Genomic DNA, 21,688 nt, shown 5'->3' with positions numbered 1-21,688 from the left:
AATATAGACAGGAGTCTGGTCATAAATATGTAGTCCTGGAGCCCGTTTGTCTCTTGCTTCAGGAAACAAACAGCGGGCTGGTAATGATGAATGTCCACCCTGGAGCCCATCTTCTCCTCACCCCAGGAGGTGTGAACAGGAGGCCAGTTGTAAATGCCTAGCCTGGAGCCCATCTATCTCCTGCCTCAGTCTGAGTCCATTCAGTCCTGTCTTCCTTCATCCATTTGACAAACACCTACTCTGTGCCAGGCCCTGTGAGGCCTGAGGGTGTGGAGAGGAATTAGACAAAGCCTTGTTCACTGTGGGGGCTAAGTCCACAGATTTTTGTTCCTTCCTTCACTCAGTGCCTTAAGCTTTTAAAAATAAGGGCTTCCCTGGTGGCGTAGTGGTTAAGAACCTGCCTGCCAACACGGGGGACACGGATTCGAGCCCTGGTCCGGGGAAGATCCCACGTGCCGCGGTGCAACTAAGCCCGTGCGCCACAACTACTGAGCCCGCGCTCTGGATCCCGCGAGCCACAACTACTGAGCCCACGTGCCACAACTACTGAAGCCCGCGCTCCGCCACAGGAGAAGCCACCTCAGTGAGAAGCCCTCGCACCACAACCAAGAGTGGCCCCCGCTCACCGCGACTAGAGAAAGCCCACGTGCAGCAACGAAGACCCAATGCAGCCAAAAATAAAAATAAAAAAATTAATTTATTAAAAATAACTAAATAAAACACAAATAAACAAAAGATAAGGCTCCTGCCTCAAAGAGATCACAGTGTCATAAGTGACTAACAATCACAAAAACGCAAGTGTGGAGGAGGTGGTGGAGGAGCAAGCAAAGGGATACAGGGATATGGATATCCTTGAGTGTAGGGAGTCGGTCAGGAAATGCCTGCGTGACAAGGAGTTGGACTGTTGTTTTTTGCTTTTAATTTCAGAGAAACAGTGAATAATTTCTTAGTATAAGTATGTCCCATGCAATATTATACTTATACTAAAAAAGTTATTTATAATTGTGTAGGGGTGGCCAAAATGGGTGAATGTGATCAAAAGGTACAAACTTCGAGTTAAAAATAGGTAAGTCCGGGCTTCCCTGGTGGCGCAGTGGTTGAGAGTCTGCCTGCTAATGCAGGGGACACGGGTTCGAGCCCTGGTCTGGGAAGATCCCATATGCCGGGGAGCAACTGAGCCCGTGAGCCACCATTACTGAGCCTGTGCGTCTGGAGCCTGTGCTCCGCAACAAGAGAGGCCGTGATAGTGAGAGGCCCGCGCACCGCGATGAAGAGTGGCCCCCACTTGCCACAACTAGAGAAAGCCCTCGCACAGAAACAAAAACCCAACACAGCCATAAATTAAAAAAAAAAAAAAAAAAGGTAAGTCCTGGGGATGCAATATACGGTATGGTGATTCTAGTTAACAATACTGCACTATATATTTGAAGGTTGCTAAGAGAGTAGATTTTAGAAGTTCTCATAAGAAAAAGAAATTTTGTAATGATGGGTAGTGTTGGATACTAACAAGACATATCGTGGTGATCATTTTGCAGGACACACAAATATCAAATCATGTACACCTGAAACTAACACAACATTATATGTTAATTATATCTCAGTTTTTTTTAAATTAATTAATTAATTAATTAATTTATGGCTGTGTTGGGTCTTCGTTTCTGTGCGAGGGCTTTCTCTAGTTGTGGCAAGCGGGGGCCACTCTTCATCGCGGTGCGCGGGCCTCTCACTATCACGGCCTCTCTTGTTGTGGAGCACAGGCTCCAGACGCGCAGGCTCAGTAATTGTGGCTCACGGGCCTAGTTGCTCCCCGGCATGTGGGATCTTCCCGGACCAGGGCTCGAACCCGTGTCCCCTGCATTGGCAGGCAGATTCTCAACCACTGCACCACCAGGGAAGCCCTATATCTCAGTTTTTAAAAATTATTTGTTGTTTGTCTGAAATTCTGATTTAACTGGGCTTCCTGTATCTTTACTAGCTAAATCTGGCAGCCCAACCCTGAGGTACTTTGACAGACAACAGAGGCAGGATGTTCCAGGCTGAGGGAACAGAACAGGCAAAAAGATACGCAGTGGGAAAGAAGGAATCAGAGGTGGTCCCTCGAGCATCGCCTGGAGGGAGAATGATTAGATTCTTGGGCATTACCCCAGACCTACTGAATCAGAAACTGTGTGGGTGGGTCCCTGCATTCTGTGTTTTAACAAGCCCTCCAGGTGATTCTGACAAATGTTAGTTTGAGAGCCACTGATCACATGTCAAAATGTTAAAAGAGTGCAGATGCTTAAAATAAATAACATAAGCCAGGTATAAGAAATATTCAGGAGGTGATGGATGGTTCTTGGCAGGGTACAGTCTCCAGTCATCTCCAGGCATTTGTTGCAACAAGGAAACCCAGCTCCAGTGTTGCCAGATGTTTAGAACTTTTGAGAGATGAACACATGTTAAAGATTTCACTTAAAACCTGGTGAGATGTTACAACCAGTTCAAAGGCGAATCCAAAGAACAGACACATTTATAGATCAGGAATATAGAAATGAATGTGCAAAATGGAGGCAAAGCTGTTTTTTCCACAGGGGGAGGGTTGTGTCTTCCTGGGACAGAATCATTTGCATGTCTATAGACAAGAATAATTTTCCATTGCTTTCAGTTATTTACAGTTTACAGAGAAGTAAAATAATTCCCAAGGAACCAAGATCAGATAACACAGAAGGGCATGCTGTAAACAATGCTTAGTTTTCATTGATTTCATACAAAACTTCCCCAACATGAATAATGTTACAGACTGAATGTGTCCCCTTAAAATTCAAATTCACACACTGAAGCGCTTATCTCCATGTGATGGTATTTGAGGTAGGGCTGTGGCAGGTAATTAGGTTTAGATGTGGTGCTGAGGGTGGGGCCCTCAGGATAGGATTAGTGCCCCGATAAGAGGAAGATATCAGAGCACGCTCTCTCTCCACCCTGTGAACACACAGCAAGAAAGCAGCCCTCTGCAAACCTGGAAGCAGGTTGTCACCAGGAACCCATCAGCAGCACCTTGATCTTGGACTTCCCAGCCTCCAGTGAGAAATAAATGTCTGTTGTTTAGGCCAACCAGTCTGTGGTATTTTTTACAGCAGCCCAAGTTTACTAAGACAGGTAACAACTGTAAAAGAACCTGGCACACAGAGGGGAGTTCAGTCAGATAATTTCCAAATAGAAGGCAGCAATCTGTTAGATGGAGATGTGTGTGTCTGGACTTATTTTGGAGCTGAAATAGCACAGCAAATGTACTGCTAAACCTAGACCGTGTGTTTATTTGGGGTAGGGATGGGACCTAAAATCCTGTAGCTACCTCTTACTGCTTCCACTGTTCATCTGGCCATTCAACAAATATGTATTGGCACTGGTGTGCCAGGCACTACCCTAGGTATTGGGGACATAAAAGTGTACAAAATTCCTGCTTAAATTAGTGGCGTGAAGCAGGTAATGGAGTATAGAGGATTTGTGCTTCCAAGGAAAATTACACATTGTCTAGAGAGCACACCTTTCCAGTTCCTATCCTTTCTTTCACTGTCTCAGAGATGTCTTACACTCTTAGCTGTAGATAACTGAGAGCAACGCAAATAATCCTTGCCTATAAACATGCAAATTGGGGAATTCCCTGGCGGTCCAGTGGTTAGGACTCCGTGCTTCCCTGGTCGGGGAACTAAGATCCTGCAAGCCCCATGGCGTGGCCAAAATAAAAATAATAATAAATAAAAATTTAAAAATGCAAATTAATTCTGAGCTAGTTTTGTGTCCACCTGCACATCTGTTCCAACATTTGTTTATTCTGTATAAACTTGCCCTTTTTCTGACTTCTCTTTTGGACCGATTATGACATCCGCTTGGTTCTCTTGTTTAATTAGAGTTAAAATATTTAACACGCGTTCATTTTACAATGCATGAGAACCATAACTTTTTTGGGGGGGGGGGAATTACCCTTTGATATAGTAAGTAAATATCTAGTACGCTCATGGTGTAATGTGTTACGGAGAAAATAAAGCAAAGTATGGAAGGAGGTGATGGTCCAGAAAGACCGTCCGGAATAAAAATGCTAGAAGAATTCGTTACCTGAGACTCAAATTTAACGGGGCGTCCTCTATTTCATCTGGCAGGCCTTGCGAGGTCGGCTTGACCAACTTTGACCTGGTTGCGGCTCTGGAAGACCAGTCCGCGAGCCCGACCCGCGCGTGGAGGAGGGCTATCGGGGAGGCTGCACCCCCCGCCCGGGGCCTGCGCGGAGGCGGGGCCTGGTGTGTGGGCGTGGCACCACGGGCCCCGTCCCATCACGTGCCGACCCTCGCCTGCCGCGTCGGCAGCCCCGGAACACGCCAGACGCCGGCGGCTGAAGGGCAGGGGAGGCCGCGGCCTCGGCTGCGGGGCTGGGCCTATGGCGGCGACGGCGACGGCGGTGGCGGCGGGGGCCGGGGCCGCGGCGGGGGCCGAGTCGGCCGAGGGGCCCCCGGGGCCGGCGGCGGCGCTGGAGCTGTGGCTCAGTGAGTAGCCAGGGCCGCCCCTCGGCGCGGGCCCAGCGCCCCACGTGAGGCCTGGCTTCCCGCCTCCCTGGGCCTTTCTTCTGAGGCCGGCGGCGGGACAGGTGGCCGCGGGGAGGTCGGCGCCCGGGGAGCGGGGCTGGGCCCGGCGCGGGTGGGAGGATCGCCACGGGGAGGCCCCGAGAGGAGTCCCAGGAATCCGCCAGGGCTGCGGACCCGAGGCTGGGCGCTCTGCTCCCCCTCCTCCTCCCAACCTCCCCCAGTCGCGGTGCATGAACACTGTTAACAACATAATGGCTAAGGTTTATTGAGCTTTGCTTTTATGCCAAGCACTGTGCTGGAAAGCATTTCAGCCACTGTTAATCCTCGTTACGACCCCAAGAGACAGCTTCTGTTTTTAACCTCGTTTTACAGATGGGGACCTTTCGACTTCCTCATTTGTGCCACATACCCACCCTGTGGGAAGGAGCTGTCTCTGGCTGCCGACTTTAATGTCAAAATAAGCCCTTTACACCTTTTGTGCATGTGGGTTGTGGCCGGGTTTCTCATGTGTGTTGTCTCCTGGAAGACTCACGGCAGTCGTTAAGGGTCGTTATTGTTCCTGCGTTACCGGTGGGGACTCGAAATTCCAGGAGAATAAAGCGTGCTGGGAGTACTGAGATGCGTAACACAGGGTCCTTGCTCACAAAGACATTTTTAAGTGGGTGGTACAAGCCGACAGTAACAGCACTTTGTTACATTACCTGCAGATTGGGAGGGAGCCGGGTTTAAAGTGCGGTGGTGGGAGTTGGGTTTGTTTACCTGGGGATTGTCTCAGGGGACATAGCATTTGCGTGGACAATGGAGGCGACAGCATTTCAGATGCGGGAAACTGCATGTGCAAAAGCTGGGGGAACAGGAGGGTGTGGGGCGTTCTGGGAAGAAGGAGGTCACTTCTGCAGGAGTGCAAAGCCTAAAGAGTCTGCACTGCTAATTGGGGTGAGATCTTCAAGGGTCTTGTACGTTGCAGAAAGGAGTTCAGTTTATCCCTGATGCAGTAGGGGAGGGGATGTTGGCGTTTTCAGCCTGGGACTCTGATCCAGTACACTTGTTAAAAGCATCACCTGCAGCCGTGAGAAGAGACGAATTGGTTAGGGATGGGGGAGTTCAGGCAGAGAGAATAGATGAAAAGCTCTTCTGGTAGTGGGGGGTGAAGTAGGACAAAGCTATTGGGATGGAGAGTAGAAATAATTAGCTAGTACCATCAGCAGGCTTGATGCATTAGAATAGAGGCAAGAGACCAGGAGGCATTTAGGATGGATCCCAGGTTTCAGGTCCAGGTAACTGGTTGGTTACAGATGTCTCACTTGTTGACTTGTGGAGTTTGAGGTGCTTGTGGCACAAAGAGAAGCTCTCTGGGCAGTTGGTTGGCTCCAGAGAGGGTAAAAGAGCTGGAGGTCAACTTGAGACCTTCAGTTCACTGGCAGTGAGCTTGTCCAGGGAGGCTATGCCCATTAGGAAGAGCAGAGGTTTGCAGATGGAGCATGGAGAATCTCAACATGGAAGAAGCAGGCGGGAAAAGCAGCCTGGAGACAGAAGGCGGAGCCTACAGGCTGGGCGTGGAGGGGGAAGCTTGGACGGTGGGGAGCTGCAGGTGGATGTAGTTGGTAGGTAGTTTTGCTGCTGAGAGATAGAGTAGGAGGAGGAAGGAGGAGGGGGAACTTCGAATTTGGCGACTAAAAGGTTACTGAGCTACCTTAGTGTTAAATGGTGGGGACAGAAGGTGGTTGACTAGGAGGCAGTGGAGTTGCAAAAGTCAAGTGGGCTGAGTTAGAGGCCAGCTAGCGGCCAACACAGGTTGGGGAGAAAAAGGGAACTGTGGCTGCTCAAGGACGGGGTCCTGAAGCTCCCGCTGTTTTAGGCCAGCCAGCGTGGTCCCAAAGTTGTGAGATCTTCCAGTTGTTCAGGTAGGGCTAGAACCTGTACCAATAGCACACACCCACTCCCCAGTCTCGACAACCAAAAATGCCTCCAGACATTACCAGATGTGCCCTGGCAGAGAGGGGCAGGCTCACCTCTCCCCTCCCCACCTGAGATCCTCTGAGTTTGGGCTCTGGAGTGTGGAGTGGACTTCAGAAATGTATCTTGTAGTCTTCGTGGTTGTGCGATTTGCACCTCCCCGCCCCCGCCCCTCCGTAGGGCAGAGAAAGTGAACTGTGTAAACCAGACTTCTGGGGGCTGGGGCGCAGTGGAGGTGGTACGTGGGAGGACAAGGGGTAGAGGGGCTGGTGGTGGGGCAAGGACAGGAGTGTCGTTGAAGGAAAGCACCGTGAGTCTGGACTGGATGGAGAAGGAAATCACTCTAGGGGGGTCTGAGGACCCCCGAGCTCAGCTCACTGTCAGGTCTTACCTCAGCAGGCAAGGCAGCTGTGTCCCTAAGATCGGAATGTAATACCATGTCCGTCTCGGGGCTGTGAGGATGAGAGGAGTTAGTACGTGTGAAGCACTCAGGATAGTGCCTGGCACACAGTGTTAGCTATTATTATCATTAGTCTTCTTAGTTGGGAGTGGCAGAAAACTAACTCATGTTGTGTTACCAAAAAAGAAGAACATCAGACCTAGGAAGCTGTTTCAGCAGAAGTTCATGCTTTAAAAATACAAGTAGCAGGTGTGCTAGCTTTCTGTGTGGTTAGATGCCCAAGCTGCTGAGGGTCTAGGTCCAGGCAGCTGAAGAGTGTGGTTAGCAAGATGAACAAAGATGCGCAGATGAGAGCAGCAATTAACCAAAAGTTGATAGAAACTGGAGAAAGAGAATGCCTCAAAGAGTTGCTGAGAGCTAAATTAATTGAATGTGGCTGGAAGGATCAGTTGAAGGCACACTGTAAAGAGGTAATTAAAGAAAAAGGACTAGAACACGTTAGTGTTGATGACTTGGTAGCTGAAGTCACACCAAAAGGCAGAGCCCTGGTACCTGACAGTGTAAAGAAGGAGCTCCTACGAAGAATAAGAACATTCCTTGCTCAGCATGCCGGCCTTTAAGATTGAATTAGATTGTGTTGTTTTGTGGTTTTATTTCTGAAAGTAAAATTTGCCATAAATTAGGAATCGATTTCCCAAAATAAAACCCTTTTTTGTATGATGGTATACAGTTTTCAGTAATGATGTATACAATTGTATTGATATTTTTCCCCTGAATGTGTTATTTTAATAAACGTCTCATGAATGAAAAAAAACACAAAAACAAGTAGCAGCTTCTGGGCATTTTGCAGCTTTTCTTACCCCACTTAGTTTATTTTGGGCATTGTTCCACATGACTGCATTTAGAGCTGCCTCATTCTTGTTAATGAAACGCCTCCAGTGCCCCATTCCGTGGGGTGCTATACTCTGTTTAACCAGTTCCTTGTTAGTGGACACTTCGGGTTGCTGGGAGTCTTGTGCTATTAACAGCAGCCCTGGGGCCTCTTGGTCTCTAGCTCTGGTAGTGCTGCCAAGGAGTCAGTAGCTTAAGTAAAGCTAAGGCAGGCTGCTCAGTAAATCTCTCTCCTTCCACTCCGACCTACTCCCAGGTGAAAAGTCCTGTCTCCTAGCCTTGCTTTTATGCCTCCTTTGGGGATGGGAGTGGCTCTATTTATACTCTCCCAGCTTCTCAAGGGTTATCTTGGAGCCCAAGCATAGGTCATTCCCGTGGCGGGTCTTGCTTGGGCTTTCAGCGTGTGCTTAATTGAATGATTGCTGGATGTAGGGGTCGATGTGTACCCCCTATAAGATTCCCCCATGCAGTGCGCACTGCTACGGGGTTGAGTTCTAAGTGTTCTCAAGGTGAGCGCTCCCCACAGCCTCAGGGCTCCCCTTAGTAGCACAGGCTGCTCTAGCGCCAGGGTCATGACCCTGGTGGTTGGATGGCAGCTGATGTGAGATGATTTGACTTTTGAATTAGTCACTGTTAGATGAACCATTTCAGGGAATTCCCTGATGGTCCCGGGGTTAGGACTCAGTGCTTTCACTGCCGTGGCCAGGGTTCGACCCCTGGTCGGGGAACTAAGATCCCACAAACCCACAGCATGGCCAAAAAAAAGATGAATCATTTCATTCACAGGTGGAGGGCTCAGCTGTTTTCTTTCCTTCTTTTTTTTTTTTTTTTTAATTTTTCTTTCTTTTTAAAAAAAAATTTTGGGGGGTGGGGGCACCGTGCTGAACTGCATGGCATGCAGGATCTTAGTTCCCCAACTAGGGATCGAACCCACGCCCCCTGCGGTGGAAGTGCGGAGTCTTAACCACTGGACCTCCAGGGAAGTCCCCCTCAGCTGTTTTCTTAATACCGCTCACCCTGTAGCACAGCGGTCCCCAACCTTTTTGGCACCAGGGACTGGTTTCGTGGAAGACAATTCTTCCACGGATGGGGGAGTAAAGGGGGGCTGGGGGTGGGCAGGTGCTTCAGGAGGTAATGCCAGCGATGGGGGAGCGGCAGATGAGGCTTTGCTCGCCAGCCCGCCACTCACCTCCAGCTGTGCGGCCCGGTTCCTTACAGGCTGAGGCCCAGTAAGGTCCACCCGGAGGTTGGGGACCCCTGCTGTAGCAGACTTGAAATGCATACAGACGTTGCTTTTATTAAGCAAATATATGGCAGTAGTCCTATATTTGTCCTGCCCGAGTGCCAGCTAAATAAACCACCTTGGTGCCCAGGATAGCCATTCTTTTTAGTGATAAAGGCATTTGTGATGAGATAGATGCTTTTATTTTATTTTATTTTATTTATTTATTTATTTATTTATTTTTGGCTGCATTGGGTCTTCGTTGCAGCACGTGGGCTTTCTCTAGTTGCGGCGAACGGGGGCTACTCTTCGTTGCGGTGAGCAGGCTTCTCATTGCGGTGGCTTCTCTTGTTGCAGAGTACGGGCTCTGGGGTGTGCGGGCTTCAGTAGTTGTGGCGCACGGGCTTAGTTTCTCCGCGGCATGTGGGATCTTCCTGGACCAGGGCTCGAACCTGTGTCTTCTGCATTGGCAGGCGGATTCTTAACCACTGCGCCACCAGGGAAGCCCGTGATAGCCATTCTTGATGGGGCGGTGATAGGTGAAGCAAAGTAGGGTTGTTTTTTTTAAAAAAAATTAATTAATTGCTTTTATTTGGTTGCACTGGGTCTTAGTTGCAGCTCGCTGGCTCCTTAGTTGTAGCACGCGGGATCTTCATTGTAGCATGCGAGAACTTTGTTGCAGCATGAGGACTTCTTAGCTGTGGCATGCATGTGGGATCTAGTTCCCTGACCAGGGATGGAACCTGGGCCCCCTGCATTGGGAGCGTGGAGCCTTAACCACTGTGCCACCAGGGAAGTCCCAGAGTAGAGTTTTTTTGAGTTTCTACCTGACCAGGCCCTGTCTGGCTCCTAGCCACTCCTTGGGGCAAATTGGAGTCAAACAGACCCGGAGGGTTGCTCTGGACTGATCAGACCGAGCTACTGGTCCTCTGGGGGTCTTTTTCTCTAGAGCTGCTCAAAGCCACTGAAATAGCTTGGCAGGATGGAATTAGGTGTTCAGAGATCCAGTTATTTCAGAACTGGAATAGCCATCTCCTGGTGTCAGCAATATGTGCAGCCAGCTGGCCAGACTCTGCATAGTAAAAGATGAATCATTCATTCATTAGTAGATACCCATGCTGATGACTATTCTAGGTGTTGGAGATGGGAAGGTGAATGAGAGAGACCTTCTTCCTGCCTTAGGGAGATGATAACTTAGTGGTAAGAAAGTCAAAGAAGCTAGTTCCCAAGAGAGGCCCTGCCTTTGCCAAGGAACTGAAGATTTAACCCTGAGAAACATTTGGGCCCTGGAATCAGGCAGACCTGGGATTGAATTTTTTTCATTTTCTAGCTTTGTGGCTGGGCAGGTTTCTTCAGTGGTGAGGTAGTAGTACCAACTTCAGTTGTTCTGAGGTTTACAGGAAAGGGATGCTTGGAAAACACTCAGCATCTTGTCTGACCCACAGCAAAAACAAAGTGGAGTGGGAGGGCAGCTATTACTATTATTGCTATTATTTGGGAGCTATGAAAAACCTTGAGGGAATCCTTATCATATAAGATATAGCAAATAAAATAACTTACACTTTATAGATCTTTTTGCTGCTTTGCCTTGGTTAAGGGTTTAGAACATTATTTAACCTTATAGAGGTTTTTTCCTTCCTTTCTTTGGAAAAACTGGTGACCTGGCAGTAGGGGAGGAGGGAGAGAGCTGGATTCTGCATGGTGAATTGGGGTCCTGCCTGCTCTTCTCTGCCACTAGGGCGTAGAGTCAAGTGTTGAGGTCTGAATGCCTTTTAGGTGTCAAGCTTGACCTTGTAGTGAAGTGAAACTTAATGAAGCTTAAAGGGTAAAGAATTGTCTTAGATGAGTCAGATCTCCTTAATCAGACTCTCTGGAAATCACTGCCTTAAGTTTATTTCATGAGTAATTATTTTGTGCCTATGGGTAAGGCATTGTACTAAGCACTATAGGAAGCATATGGCTTCTGCCTTCGTTTTTTTTTAACATTTACTGAATATGTTGCTACCAACTTTTTAAAAAATACTTATTTATTTATTTAGGCTCTGTTGTGTCTTAGTTGCGGCATGTGGGATCTTTAGTTGCGGCATGCAGACTTCTTAGTTGTGGCATGCATGCGGGATCTAGTTCCCCGACCAGGGATCGAACCCGGGCCCCCTGCATTGGGAGCATGGAGTCTTACCCACTGGACCACCAGGGAAGTCCCTCTGCCTTCGTTTTGAATAAACTTTTGAAGTTTAAGTGTAATAAGTCATGTGTACATACTAAAGTAAAAGGCAGAGACTATTATAAGATTAGCTATCTTTTATTGATTACTTAATGTTTGCTGCTATACTGAGTACTTTAGACACTATCTTTTAAAAATCTCATGGCTATCCCATGAGGAGGGTACTATTTTCCTATTTTATAGTTGAGGAAACTGAGGCTCAGAGAGCCCAAGGACATGTAACTAATAAGGGATGGAGCTGCAGATCCCCATCCTGAAAGAGCAGGTAAGATGTGGGCCTTCTGAGAAGGAAGGGATGGCTTCTGTTTTGTGGGGGTGGGAGATACAGAAAGATTAAGAAAGTCTTTATGAAGTGGCATATTGAATTGGGACTCGAAAGGTGAACAGCATTTTGAGAGATGGAACACAGGGAAAGAGCTTTGAGGAGGAAAAAGGTGAGAGGCATATGGGAATCGATCATCTAATTCCTTTGCTCTCCTTTGTTGTCTTTTTTCATTTAGGATGGAGTTGGTGGGTGGGAAGATGTCCTCTGAATCTCATTGTTGAGCTGTGGGGCACGTGACTTCTGCATGACATAAATGTGACTGCTGTCTGGAAAAGTTAAACTCTGGTTGACTGTGTAGTCTTAAGTGATCAGAAGGGAGGAGAATTAGTAGGGGCTGGAGCAGTGGGAGGAGGCTTTTGGGAGGAGATGGAAATTCAGAGTGGCCTTGAAGAATGGATAGGATTTTGAGAGGAGAAAAGAGGACGTTCAGGCAAGAGGAATAGTGTCAGAGATATGACCATAAGAATTACTTATTTGCAGAGCTTGAAAGAGCTTCTCTGTCAGGACCAGTAAGATATTTCACTGGAGAACGAGGTAGGCCAGGACAGGCTGGACAGTGGGGAGTAAGGGAAATGTTATGAAAGGGCAGGACGAAGACAGTCTCAGCAACTCCTTTGTGAGAATGTGGCCTGGTTCATTCTGGGGGCGGGGCATGTGGAATGGGCATCCTTGTTGGGTTGCTGGCCGGGGATTCTAGGCAGCAGCAGTGGGAGGAGAGGAAGAAGCTGCTACCATCAAGCACCAGGAAAGATACACACAACCCCTCATTCCAGGAAGTCAAGGATTGCCCCTCCCTTCAGTGGAGCAGGGTCTCAACATTAGGCCTTCTGATAATCCCTCTTTCTCCAGGTATCTCCTGCTCCTGGCTGTGCCCTGGTACTCTTCATGCTCCGTGTCCTCAGATTTCATCCAAATATGAACGTTCCAATGGGGGAGACCCTAGCGTGACTAGATCTGGGTTCCTTGGGCATGTGTATGGTAGCAGAGAGAAATAGCATTTTGAGGAGTGAAGGCAAGGAGGTCCTCTTGTCAGACTGGATAAGCCACTGACATGTGGAGAAGCTTCTTACATAGGATGGTCAGGAGATTTCAGTAAATGGAGGCTCAGATTTGGGCCTGTTACTTTGAGGATATGGTGGGAGCCGCTCAGGGCTTCATTGTATGTTCTAGTCTTCCTGTCACATGGCTAAGAAGCTTACAGGTTCTGGCCCATGCCCAGATGCTGGCCCAAGCCCGTCCTCATTGCAGGGCCAAAGTGGGGGAGTCCTGACATGGGCATGAAGAAGGTGCACATAGGCCATCCCTGCACTGGGAATGGAGCCCCTTTCAGGACAGTAGCTTGTTAACCAGTTTAGTGGTTCATTCAGTCAGCAAACGGTCACTGAGGCTGTATCATGGGCCAGACACTGTGCCTGCCGGTGATGATCAGTCCAGGCCCCTGTCCCTTTCAGCTGTCTGCTCACTGGGTCTGATCCCCTAGAGGTGATGGCACAGTCCTTGGCTGTTGTCATATTTGGGGGGCTAGTGGTGTGGAGAGGTGTATGTGTCTCTTTATTATACTTTAATTTTATTTTTTATTTCCTTGACAGATAAAGCCACAGACCCAAGCATGTCAGAACAGGATTGGTCAGCTATCCAGAATTTCTGTGACCAAGTGAACACTGATCCCAATGGGTAAGGTGACTTCACACACATGCTTGACTTTGGGGGCACCTCAGACTGCGCATGCCTTTGTTTCTCAGGATTGTTTTACGTAGCATAGATTGTTGTTTCCTTTTTTTCTCCCTCTATGATCTACTGAGTACATTATTTTTCTAGAAATAGCAAATTCATGTGGTTTTCTAAAAAACAAATAGTCAGTTTGTAACTGGCAGTTATTTAAAAAATTTTAAATAGTGTTATGAAACACTACTCCTGAGGACATCTCTGAATGTTAGGGATAGAATGTAGCTAGGGTACGTAGCAATGTGAAAGATCAGTGTGTTCTCCATAATTTAAATGCAGTCTTTCTTAAGAAAAAGCAGGGGAAAAAGGGGTAAGATTTTGTTGAATTTGATTTCTAAAGTATCTGGATAGGAATTTAAGAAATGAGTGAGTCATCCGGATGCTTTATCTCCATGTTGCTGAATATTCATTTAGAAACGAGCAAGAAGTTTGATCACATTTTCTGCCCTAGTGTTAACTGAGCAGTTGTCATATGACAGACAAGGTCTGTGCTGCTCACGACCAAGTTACTCACAGGTCTGGAAGTTGTAGGGGTGGGTTGACTGGGGAGAGGATGGTGTGCCCTGGAAGCGTAGCTATGAGGAGGGTGGGTGGGAGTCGGCCTCCTTCAGGGGCTCATGCCCGGCCGTGTGCAGTCACATCCCACCTCTGCTCTGGGACCCGAGCTCCTGGAGGAGAGGGGACTTTACCAGCTGTGCTCAGCCAGGCTGGTGTGTTCCTCTCCGCCCAGAGTCCAGGTGTCTTGTTTTCCCTTAGCTCAACCCATGCACCTTGGCTACTGGCCCACAAGATCCAGTCTCCACAAGAGAAAGAAGCTCTTTATGCCTTAACGGTGAGTTCGGCTTGCCCCTTAGCCTAAGCTCTCCTGTCCTGAGGCTAGCATTTCCGTGGGGAAGAGACTCTGAGAGGTTCACCTTCACTGGCCTTGAGAAAGCAGGCTGGAGGGAGTGCTGGGCTCAGATTGCCCCATCCTAGATCTGTTTCTGGAGAGTAGTATTGAGCCCGCTTTGCAAGAAGGAAAGGAAGGCTTTATTTCTTTTTGCCCTTTTTAGACCAGGGCTGGCAAGGTCAAGTCCCACAGGGCCAGATTGGTAACATAAGTGAATGAGCTGCTGGGTGGGGACCAAAGAACTGGAGAGCCCATGCCCAGTCTAAAGAGGGCAGCTACAGTGCAGGACCCGCTGGCTGTTGCCAGGCGTGAGTTTGGGCCCAATGTTGCTAGAACTTCCTGTTTAAGAGAAACTGGAAATCTAGATTTTTAAATATATGAATTCTCTGAATTTTTCAATATTGGTGACTGATTTGAAATGCTAAACAAGATTGTGGACCAAAGAAATCATTTACAGGCCCAATTTGTCACTCGAGTGCCAGCAGGTAACCCGTAGTTTAACAGTTCTTGGGTATTCCATGTCCAATTTCTGCCTCTAAGGAGAAAGAAGGAAGTGATTCTCTGACTGGTTTCACCTGCCCAAAGGGTCACCTTAAAAGGTGGGGTGACCTCAGGGTACCCCACTGAGCAGTTTCCTGGGCACAAACCTGTCAGTTACAACAAGAGCAAACAGGCACTTTTTTTTCTTAATCTAAAAGTGTCACCCTTTCTCCCAAACTTTAGTGTCCTCAGTCTTGAGCCGTGATTTCAGCAAATACTTACCAGGTTTGAAATGAGCCCTGGAGCCAATGGTTTCCCCTTCTCATGGGGGTCCTGTGTCTGCGCAGGTGCTGGAGGTGTGTGTGAACCACTGTGGGGAGAAGTTCCACAATGAGGTGGCCAAGTTCCGCTTCCTGAACGAGCTCATCAAAGTGTTGTCCCCAAAGGTGAGTACCCTGGGCTTGGCTTTGCTCGCTGTTCCATGCCCCCCAGCTTTCAAATGCCTGTCACCCTTCTTGGTCCAGAGGCAGACCTGCTCATGGATAGAACCTGCCAGCCTGTCCCAGGTTTGTGAGAGCTGAGAGGTGAAAGCTTTCCTCTCCAAGATGTAGGATGATGGTCATGGTCATCAGCTGATCCCCGCCCTTTGATTGTTAGCATTTCCAAATTCTCCCTTTAAAAATGGCCTTGTAGACAGGTGGCCTAGAGGGGCGAGCACAGAGGGGCCTAGCTGGTGGGCACAGGTTTCCTGGTAGAGACAGCAAGACATGCCGGGTGTAGCTCTAAGTTTCCTTCTTTCCTTGTCTTCTGTAGCTTTCCTCCTGGTACCTGTCTTAGCGACACCATTCTCGGGTAACTAACATTGGTGGAACCTTCCTTTGCTGCTTCCCAACAATTCTGATACCAACTGGGTGTCCTGTGATTTAATTCATTTCTGAAAATAAGTACTCAAAGTTGGGGCAGACCCTACAGGTTAAGAGCTCAGTCCTACCTAGACTACACCTACTTCAGACACCAGTCATAAGTCTCGGGGATGCCCAAGCTACTTGCACTTCTGCCCGACCAACTACAAGTTCAGAGGTTCCTCTGACCCCCTCTGCCAGGTTCCATAATTCACTAGAAAGATTCACAGAACACAGGAAAGCACTATACTTACTAATATTCTTTTACTGTGAAGAATATAAATGCAAGAGGGCTTCCCTGGTGGCACAGTGGTTGAGAATCTGCCTGCCAATGCAGGGGACACGGGTTCGAGCCCTGGTCTGGGAGGATCCCACGTGCCGCGGAGCAGCTGGGCCCGTGAGCCACAATTGCTGAGCCTGCGTGTCTGGAGCCTGTGCTCCACAACAAGAGAGGCCACGATAGTGAGAGGCCCGCGCACCGCGTTGAAGAGTGGCCCCCACTTGCCGCAACAAGAGAGAGCCCTCGCACAGAAACAAAGACCCAATGCAGCCGTAAATAAATAAATAAATAAAAATTAAAAAAAAAAAGAATATAAATGCAAGAGATACATAGTCCAAGGTCTTGGGGGTGAAGAGGGAGCAGAGCTTCCATGCCCTCTCCCGTGGAACCTGAGCATACCACCCTCCCAGCACATCCATGTGTTCAACCAGAAGGCTCTCTGGACCTGGTTGTTTCGGAGTTTTTATCTGGAATTATCTGGGCATGATTGATTTAATCACGGGCCATGTTATTGAACTCAGTCTCCAGCCTCCCTCTCCTCTTGGGGAGGTCAGGATAGGGCTGAAAGTTCCAACCCTCTAATCCCATGGTCAGTCCCTCCCTTGAAACTAGGTGCCCACCAGGAGTGTTTAGCAGAAACTCAGGTATGGTCCATGCGGCTCATTGTAAATAACAAAAGACGTTCCTGTCACTTAGGAAATTCCAAGGGTCTTTGAAATTCTGTGCCAGGAGGAACTGAGGACAAGGGTCAAATATATATATATTTATATATTTATATATTTATATATATATATATATATATATATATATATATATATATATATATATATAATTTTTTTTTTGATTTCCATAATCCTTTAATTTTAAGAGGATCTTTTATAATGATTCAAAACATTTGAGTTTCAGCAATTCCTTTCACTTTACCTTATTTTCATTCCAAATACATTTTTATTCTAGACTTGCCACAGTCAAATAATGAGTGTCCCCAGTGGCTCTAACCTAGGCCAGTATATGGTAGGATTTAATTTTAGTGGCTTTATAGGTTGATTCTTTGAAACCCAGAAAGAGCCCTGGAAATGGGTGCCAGATAATTTGTCTTCTAGCTGTGCCTCAGCTCTCTACCAGCCTTGGGCAGCTCACTTCTCTGGGCCTCAGCAGCCATCTCTTTAGTGATAGTGTGGGCTGGGCAATCTACTAATGAAACTGCACAACTAGGAAGGGATTTGAACCCAGCCAAAACTCAGATTGGGACTTGAAACCGCGGGCTGGGACTCAAACCCACTGTCTTTTTTTTTTTATCATTATTATTAATTAATTAGTTTATTTATTTTCAGCTGCATTGGGTCTTTGTTGTTACGCACCGGCTTTCTCTAGTTGTGGCGAGCGGGGGCTACTCTTGGTTGCGGTGCGCGGTCTTCTCATTGTGGTAGCTTCTCCTGTTGTAGAGCACGGGCACTAGGTGTGCAGGCTCCAGTAGTTGTGGCATGTGGGTTCAGTAATTGTGGCTTGCGGGCTCCAGAGCACAGGCTCAGTAGTTGTGGCGCACGGGCTTAGTTGCTCCGTGGCACGTGGGATCTTCCCGGACCAGGGCTCGAACCCGTGTCCCCTGCATTGGCAGACGGATTCTTAACCACTGCGCCACCAGGGAAGTCCCAAACCCACTGTCTTTTAATTAAAATCAATCACCTGGTGTCAGGACTTACTGAAGCTCAGGTTCATTATGTCTCAGCACAGAAGGAGTTCAGCAAGAGGCAAAGTCATAGGCAAGAAGTAGATTTATTAATATAGGACGCCTGTGAGGGATACAAGCGCACAGGCAAGGCGGCTCTGCCCCGAGAACTAAGTGGGAAAACAGATTTATTTAGAGAGATATACATTCCAAAGGTAGAATGTCTCAAAAGGTGAGAGCAGTCCTGAAATATGAGGTGGTTAGTTTTTATGGGTTGGGTGATTTCATAGGCTAACGAGTGGGAGGATTATTCCAGCTATTTTGGGGAAGGGGCAGAGATTTCCAGGAATTGGGCCACCACTCACTTTGTGACCTTTTATGGTCAGCCTCTGAACGGTCATGGCACCTGTGGGTGTGTCGTTTAGCTAATGTGTTACAATGAGCGTATACTGAAGCTCAGGGTCTACTGGAAGTCAAATCTTACGCCATCTTGGGCCTAATCGGTTCTAACCAGTTTATGTCATATCCTCAACAGCTGTGTCGTTCTCTAAAGGTTATGTCCTGCCGCCTTCCTTCCTGTCTCACTAAGTCCCTTCCAGCTCTGTAATTCCCTTTCCTTTTTCAGTACCTAGGCTCCTGGACCACAGAAAAAGTTAAAGGAAGAGTCATTGAAATACTCTTCAGTTGGACAGTCTGGTTTCCAGAAGACATCAAGATCCGAGATGCTTACCAGATGCTGAAGAAGCAAGGTCTCACTACCATTACTTATGTTGCATTCCCTTTTCACAGTAGTTGTTCCTTGATTTTTTGTATGCTTTGTCAGTTTGGGGTGAAAGCTGGAGATCTTGTGTCCAGTAGATACAACAATAGAGGCTGACAAGGTAATTTTGATCCCTGGAAATGGGCAGACCTTTCCTTCTCGTTGACAGGAGTTGAGCTGGGTTTGAGATGGTTGTTGCTGTAGTTACCCTCACTATACCAGGTTTCCCTCTAGTGTTAGCTTGTGTTTAGGGTGGAGGCTGATTGGCTAGAGAGTTTCTCTCAGTGTCTGCTCTACTCTCAGCTTTGGGTCTTCCTCTTGCTCTACACTTCAGAGGGGGTCTTATTCCATCGCCTTTCCTAACAGTAGACCCTTACTACTTGTTCCTCAGTGCCCAGAGCCTGGTGGTGGTGGTGCTGGTTCTGCTGTGAGTAAGCCTCAGTCTCAGGCAGGCATGTGTCCCTGGTCTTGGTGGGACCTGTTTGTGATCCTGTCCCATCCCGACTCGGGTCTGGGCCAGGACACGTTGCTGCCCCTCCCCCCTGGGGCACAGGCTTTTCTTTTCTTTTTTTCCAGCTGCAGTAAGTTTTCACCACTGTTCTGAGGACAACAGGTTTGGTGTCCTTCCCCCAGCAGTGTGAGGCTTTTCTGTCGGGAGAGAAGGATTTCAGTGGGCCATCAGGCCTTTCCCATTCTCTTTTTGTGAGGCCTCTGGAGAATGAGCCTATTCCTCTCGTGTTGTGAGCCCCAGAGTGTGTCCTGTGTAGAAGCTGGGAGTCCATGTTCCTTTTCTCTTGGGCTCTGTGGGAGGAACTTGGATTCAGGATGGACTATTTTTCTCCCTGTCGCATGCACTCACTTAACATTTTTAGGAGTATTAGGGATTCTACACTAATTTCTGGGCTCTGGGAGGTTGTATACCTGCATAAAATGATCACTATTTGTATAGTGTAAGGCCCATTGACCACTAGCCTTACGGTCCGGTTCTGCTCTAATTTAGTTGGCTCTGACCTCCCCAACTTTGTGCTGGTTCCATGGGTTCTCCCAAGGGAGGATGTAGAGCCTTGATCATACCCTGGGTGTATCTCTGTAAGGTCGTTGACAGTGTTTTCCTGGTGGGACATCAGGAAGCAGGGGTTTCTGGACTTTATACTGGATCCTGCTGAAGTCAACGGGTACCTATATCCGTATATTCATGAGTTGCATGTTTTAGGAATCATAAAGCAAGACCCTAAACTACCAGTGGATAAAATCTTGCCCCCACCTTCTCCCTGGCCCAAGAGCTCCATCTTTGATGCCGATGAAGAAAAGTCAAAGGTAAGGAGCTTCTCCCTGACCTTGGTGGCCTACCTGGAGTCTGACCAGACCCCTTCTTTTTTTTTTGAATTTTTGAATTTTATTTTATTTATCTTTTTATACAGCAGGTTCTTATTTGTTGTCCATTTTATACATATTAGTGTATATATATCAATCCCAATCTCCCAATTCATCACACCACCACAGATCCCTTCTTTTAGGGACTCTCCTGCAATGTCCCCTGATCCCGAACCAAAGTGTGGGAGAGTGTGGGGAGGTGGGTTTTGAGTTCCCTGTGGAGCAGAGAGAGGTAGCTTAAGGTCTGGATGTTTTCTTTGTGGATAGGCCAAATGATAAGTGTCCTGTTCTTTATATCTTTCACTTTATCTGTTCAGTGTTCCTGAGGGAAAGAAGGTACGAAAAGTTAACCCTAGTGGGTAATGTGGGTGGTTGGTCATATCCAGAGTGTGGTGTCGGGGGAGGAGAGTGGGGAGTAAAGAATTGGTTGTATGTTGGCTCAGATCTTTTTAGTGTCAGTAAGCGTGATCTCACCCATTTTCCTTCCATTACTGTCTCCCAGAATTGTTGCTCCTCAGACATCAGTAAGGAGAGGGAAGGGAAAAGCAAGGTTGTCCAAACCTAGGCCAAGACCCAGGGATAACTCCAGGGTGCCCCTGAAAGGTGGCAGTGCTTTTGGTCATGAGTGTTCTTGGTCCCTCACAAGGTCTGGTGAGTGTAGAACCAGGAAGACTCCAGTCCGAGGACGGGCCTCTTCTGGTACCCTCTGCCTTCCAACTGCAGCTGTCAGCTGTACTCTTCCCTTGGATCTAGGTGCTCGCTGTGGGCAGAATGAGCAGGGCTGTGCTGGGTTCTGGGCGGCTTTCCCTCTGGCTCCTCTCCTGCGGGTGCTTCCCTGTTGCAGGGGGTGGGAGGAGCAGGGGAGGAGGTGTGGCATGGACTTCTGAGAAAGATAGTCTTGTGTCAGCTGCTTAGACTCTCCGGCACTCAGTATCTCCATCTGTCCTGCCATCCATCCAACAAAGAGTGAGTGACTCCTGTACCTATTGGGAATAAGGTGGACAAGATCGCCAGGGTCTGTCACATCAGAGTATGCGGTCCAAGACAGCCTTGGCACTGTTGACATTTTGGGCCAGTTAACTTTCTTGTTGGAGGTCGTTAGGCACTGAAGGGTAGAGTGTGTACAGTATCCCTTTACCCGCTAGATGCCAGGGGTACCCCCAGTTGTGACGACCGCAAATGTCTGCGGACTTTGCCAGAGGTTCCCTGGGGACATCCACCTCCCTACCCCATGGAGAAACCAGTGGTCTGTGGGGATGGTCATAATCCTTACGTTATGGTGTCGTTGTGAGCATTTGGTAAGATAATGCATATAAAATGTGCGAGCTGTTATTAGTGCTGATTCTGCTATTGCTGGTGCTGTCAGTCTGGGCTGTTTGACACAGAGGGAATTGGTTTCACCTAGTCTTGTTCCCTCTTCAGCTTCTGACAAGGCTTCTGAAGAGCAGCCATCCTGAGGATCTTCAGGCTGCAAACCGGCTGATCAAGAATTTGGTCAAGGAGGTGGGCGTTTTCCAGGGGGTTCTGCAGAGCCAGCATTTGACAGGGGCTGGGCAGTGTGTATGTGTGTGTGTATGCTTGAGGGAGGGTGTGGGTACACAGTTGTCTGGGAGAAGGGATGGCCGCCTAGCCCTGAACCGGGGAACAGCTGTGGGCTCCCTGAAGGGCAGTGGGGTGGTGACTGGAAGCAGAAACTGCTGTGTGTTTCTCAAGTACTTCTGTCCAGGAACTCAAAGCATTTCACAGACACCAGTTTCTGTCCCAGTGACCGGTATTGGTGTGGATAGAATCCAGGTTTGGGAATTTCTTTTCCAGAGGGATTAAGGCTGGTGGTACAAAGGAATAGTCCCAGCTCCCCAAACTGCATTGTCTGTCCCAGGAATTCCGGGCCTTGAGCATCTTCTCTACCCGCTGAGTGAACACTCCATCCACTCTGTGTTTTGGCGGCTTCCCTGAGCTCTCCACAGTGCAGCGCCCCTTTCCCGGCGCTTGTTCAGGCTTTCTCCAGAGCTTCTGCTCCCTCACTTCATCCTCT

General features: G+C 48.2%; 1 protein-coding gene and 1 pseudogene across 1 annotated transcript in view; both read left to right on the top strand.

Annotated features, from left to right (window-relative positions):
• Nucleotides 1-4,347: 4,347 nt before the first annotated feature.
• The window catches only part of GGA2 (golgi associated, gamma adaptin ear containing, ARF binding protein 2), a 30,458-nt gene continuing 13,117 nt past the window's right edge, over nt 4,348-21,688 (top strand). Inside the window, exons 1-7 of the mRNA XM_068565302.1 lie at nt 4,348-4,517; nt 13,164-13,248; nt 14,056-14,131; nt 15,016-15,114; nt 18,145-18,268; nt 19,493-19,596; nt 21,076-21,156. Coding sequence (XP_068421403.1) covers nt 4,412-4,517; nt 13,164-13,248; nt 14,056-14,131; nt 15,016-15,114; nt 18,145-18,268; nt 19,493-19,596; nt 21,076-21,156 — 675 coding nt within the window. The 5' untranslated portion in view covers nt 4,348-4,411. The remainder of the gene's footprint in view (nt 4,518-13,163; nt 13,249-14,055; nt 14,132-15,015; nt 15,115-18,144; nt 18,269-19,492; nt 19,597-21,075; nt 21,157-21,688) is intronic.
• Nucleotides 7,199-7,554, top strand: LOC137750063 (transcription and mRNA export factor ENY2 pseudogene; annotated as a pseudogene).

The sequence above is a fragment of the Eschrichtius robustus genome, chromosome 16 (assembly GCF_028021215.1).
Source record: "Eschrichtius robustus isolate mEscRob2 chromosome 16, mEscRob2.pri, whole genome shotgun sequence".
NCBI classification, from domain to species: Eukaryota; Metazoa; Chordata; class Mammalia; order Artiodactyla; family Eschrichtiidae; genus Eschrichtius; species Eschrichtius robustus.
This window is presented reverse-complemented; position numbering and strand designations above follow the sequence as displayed.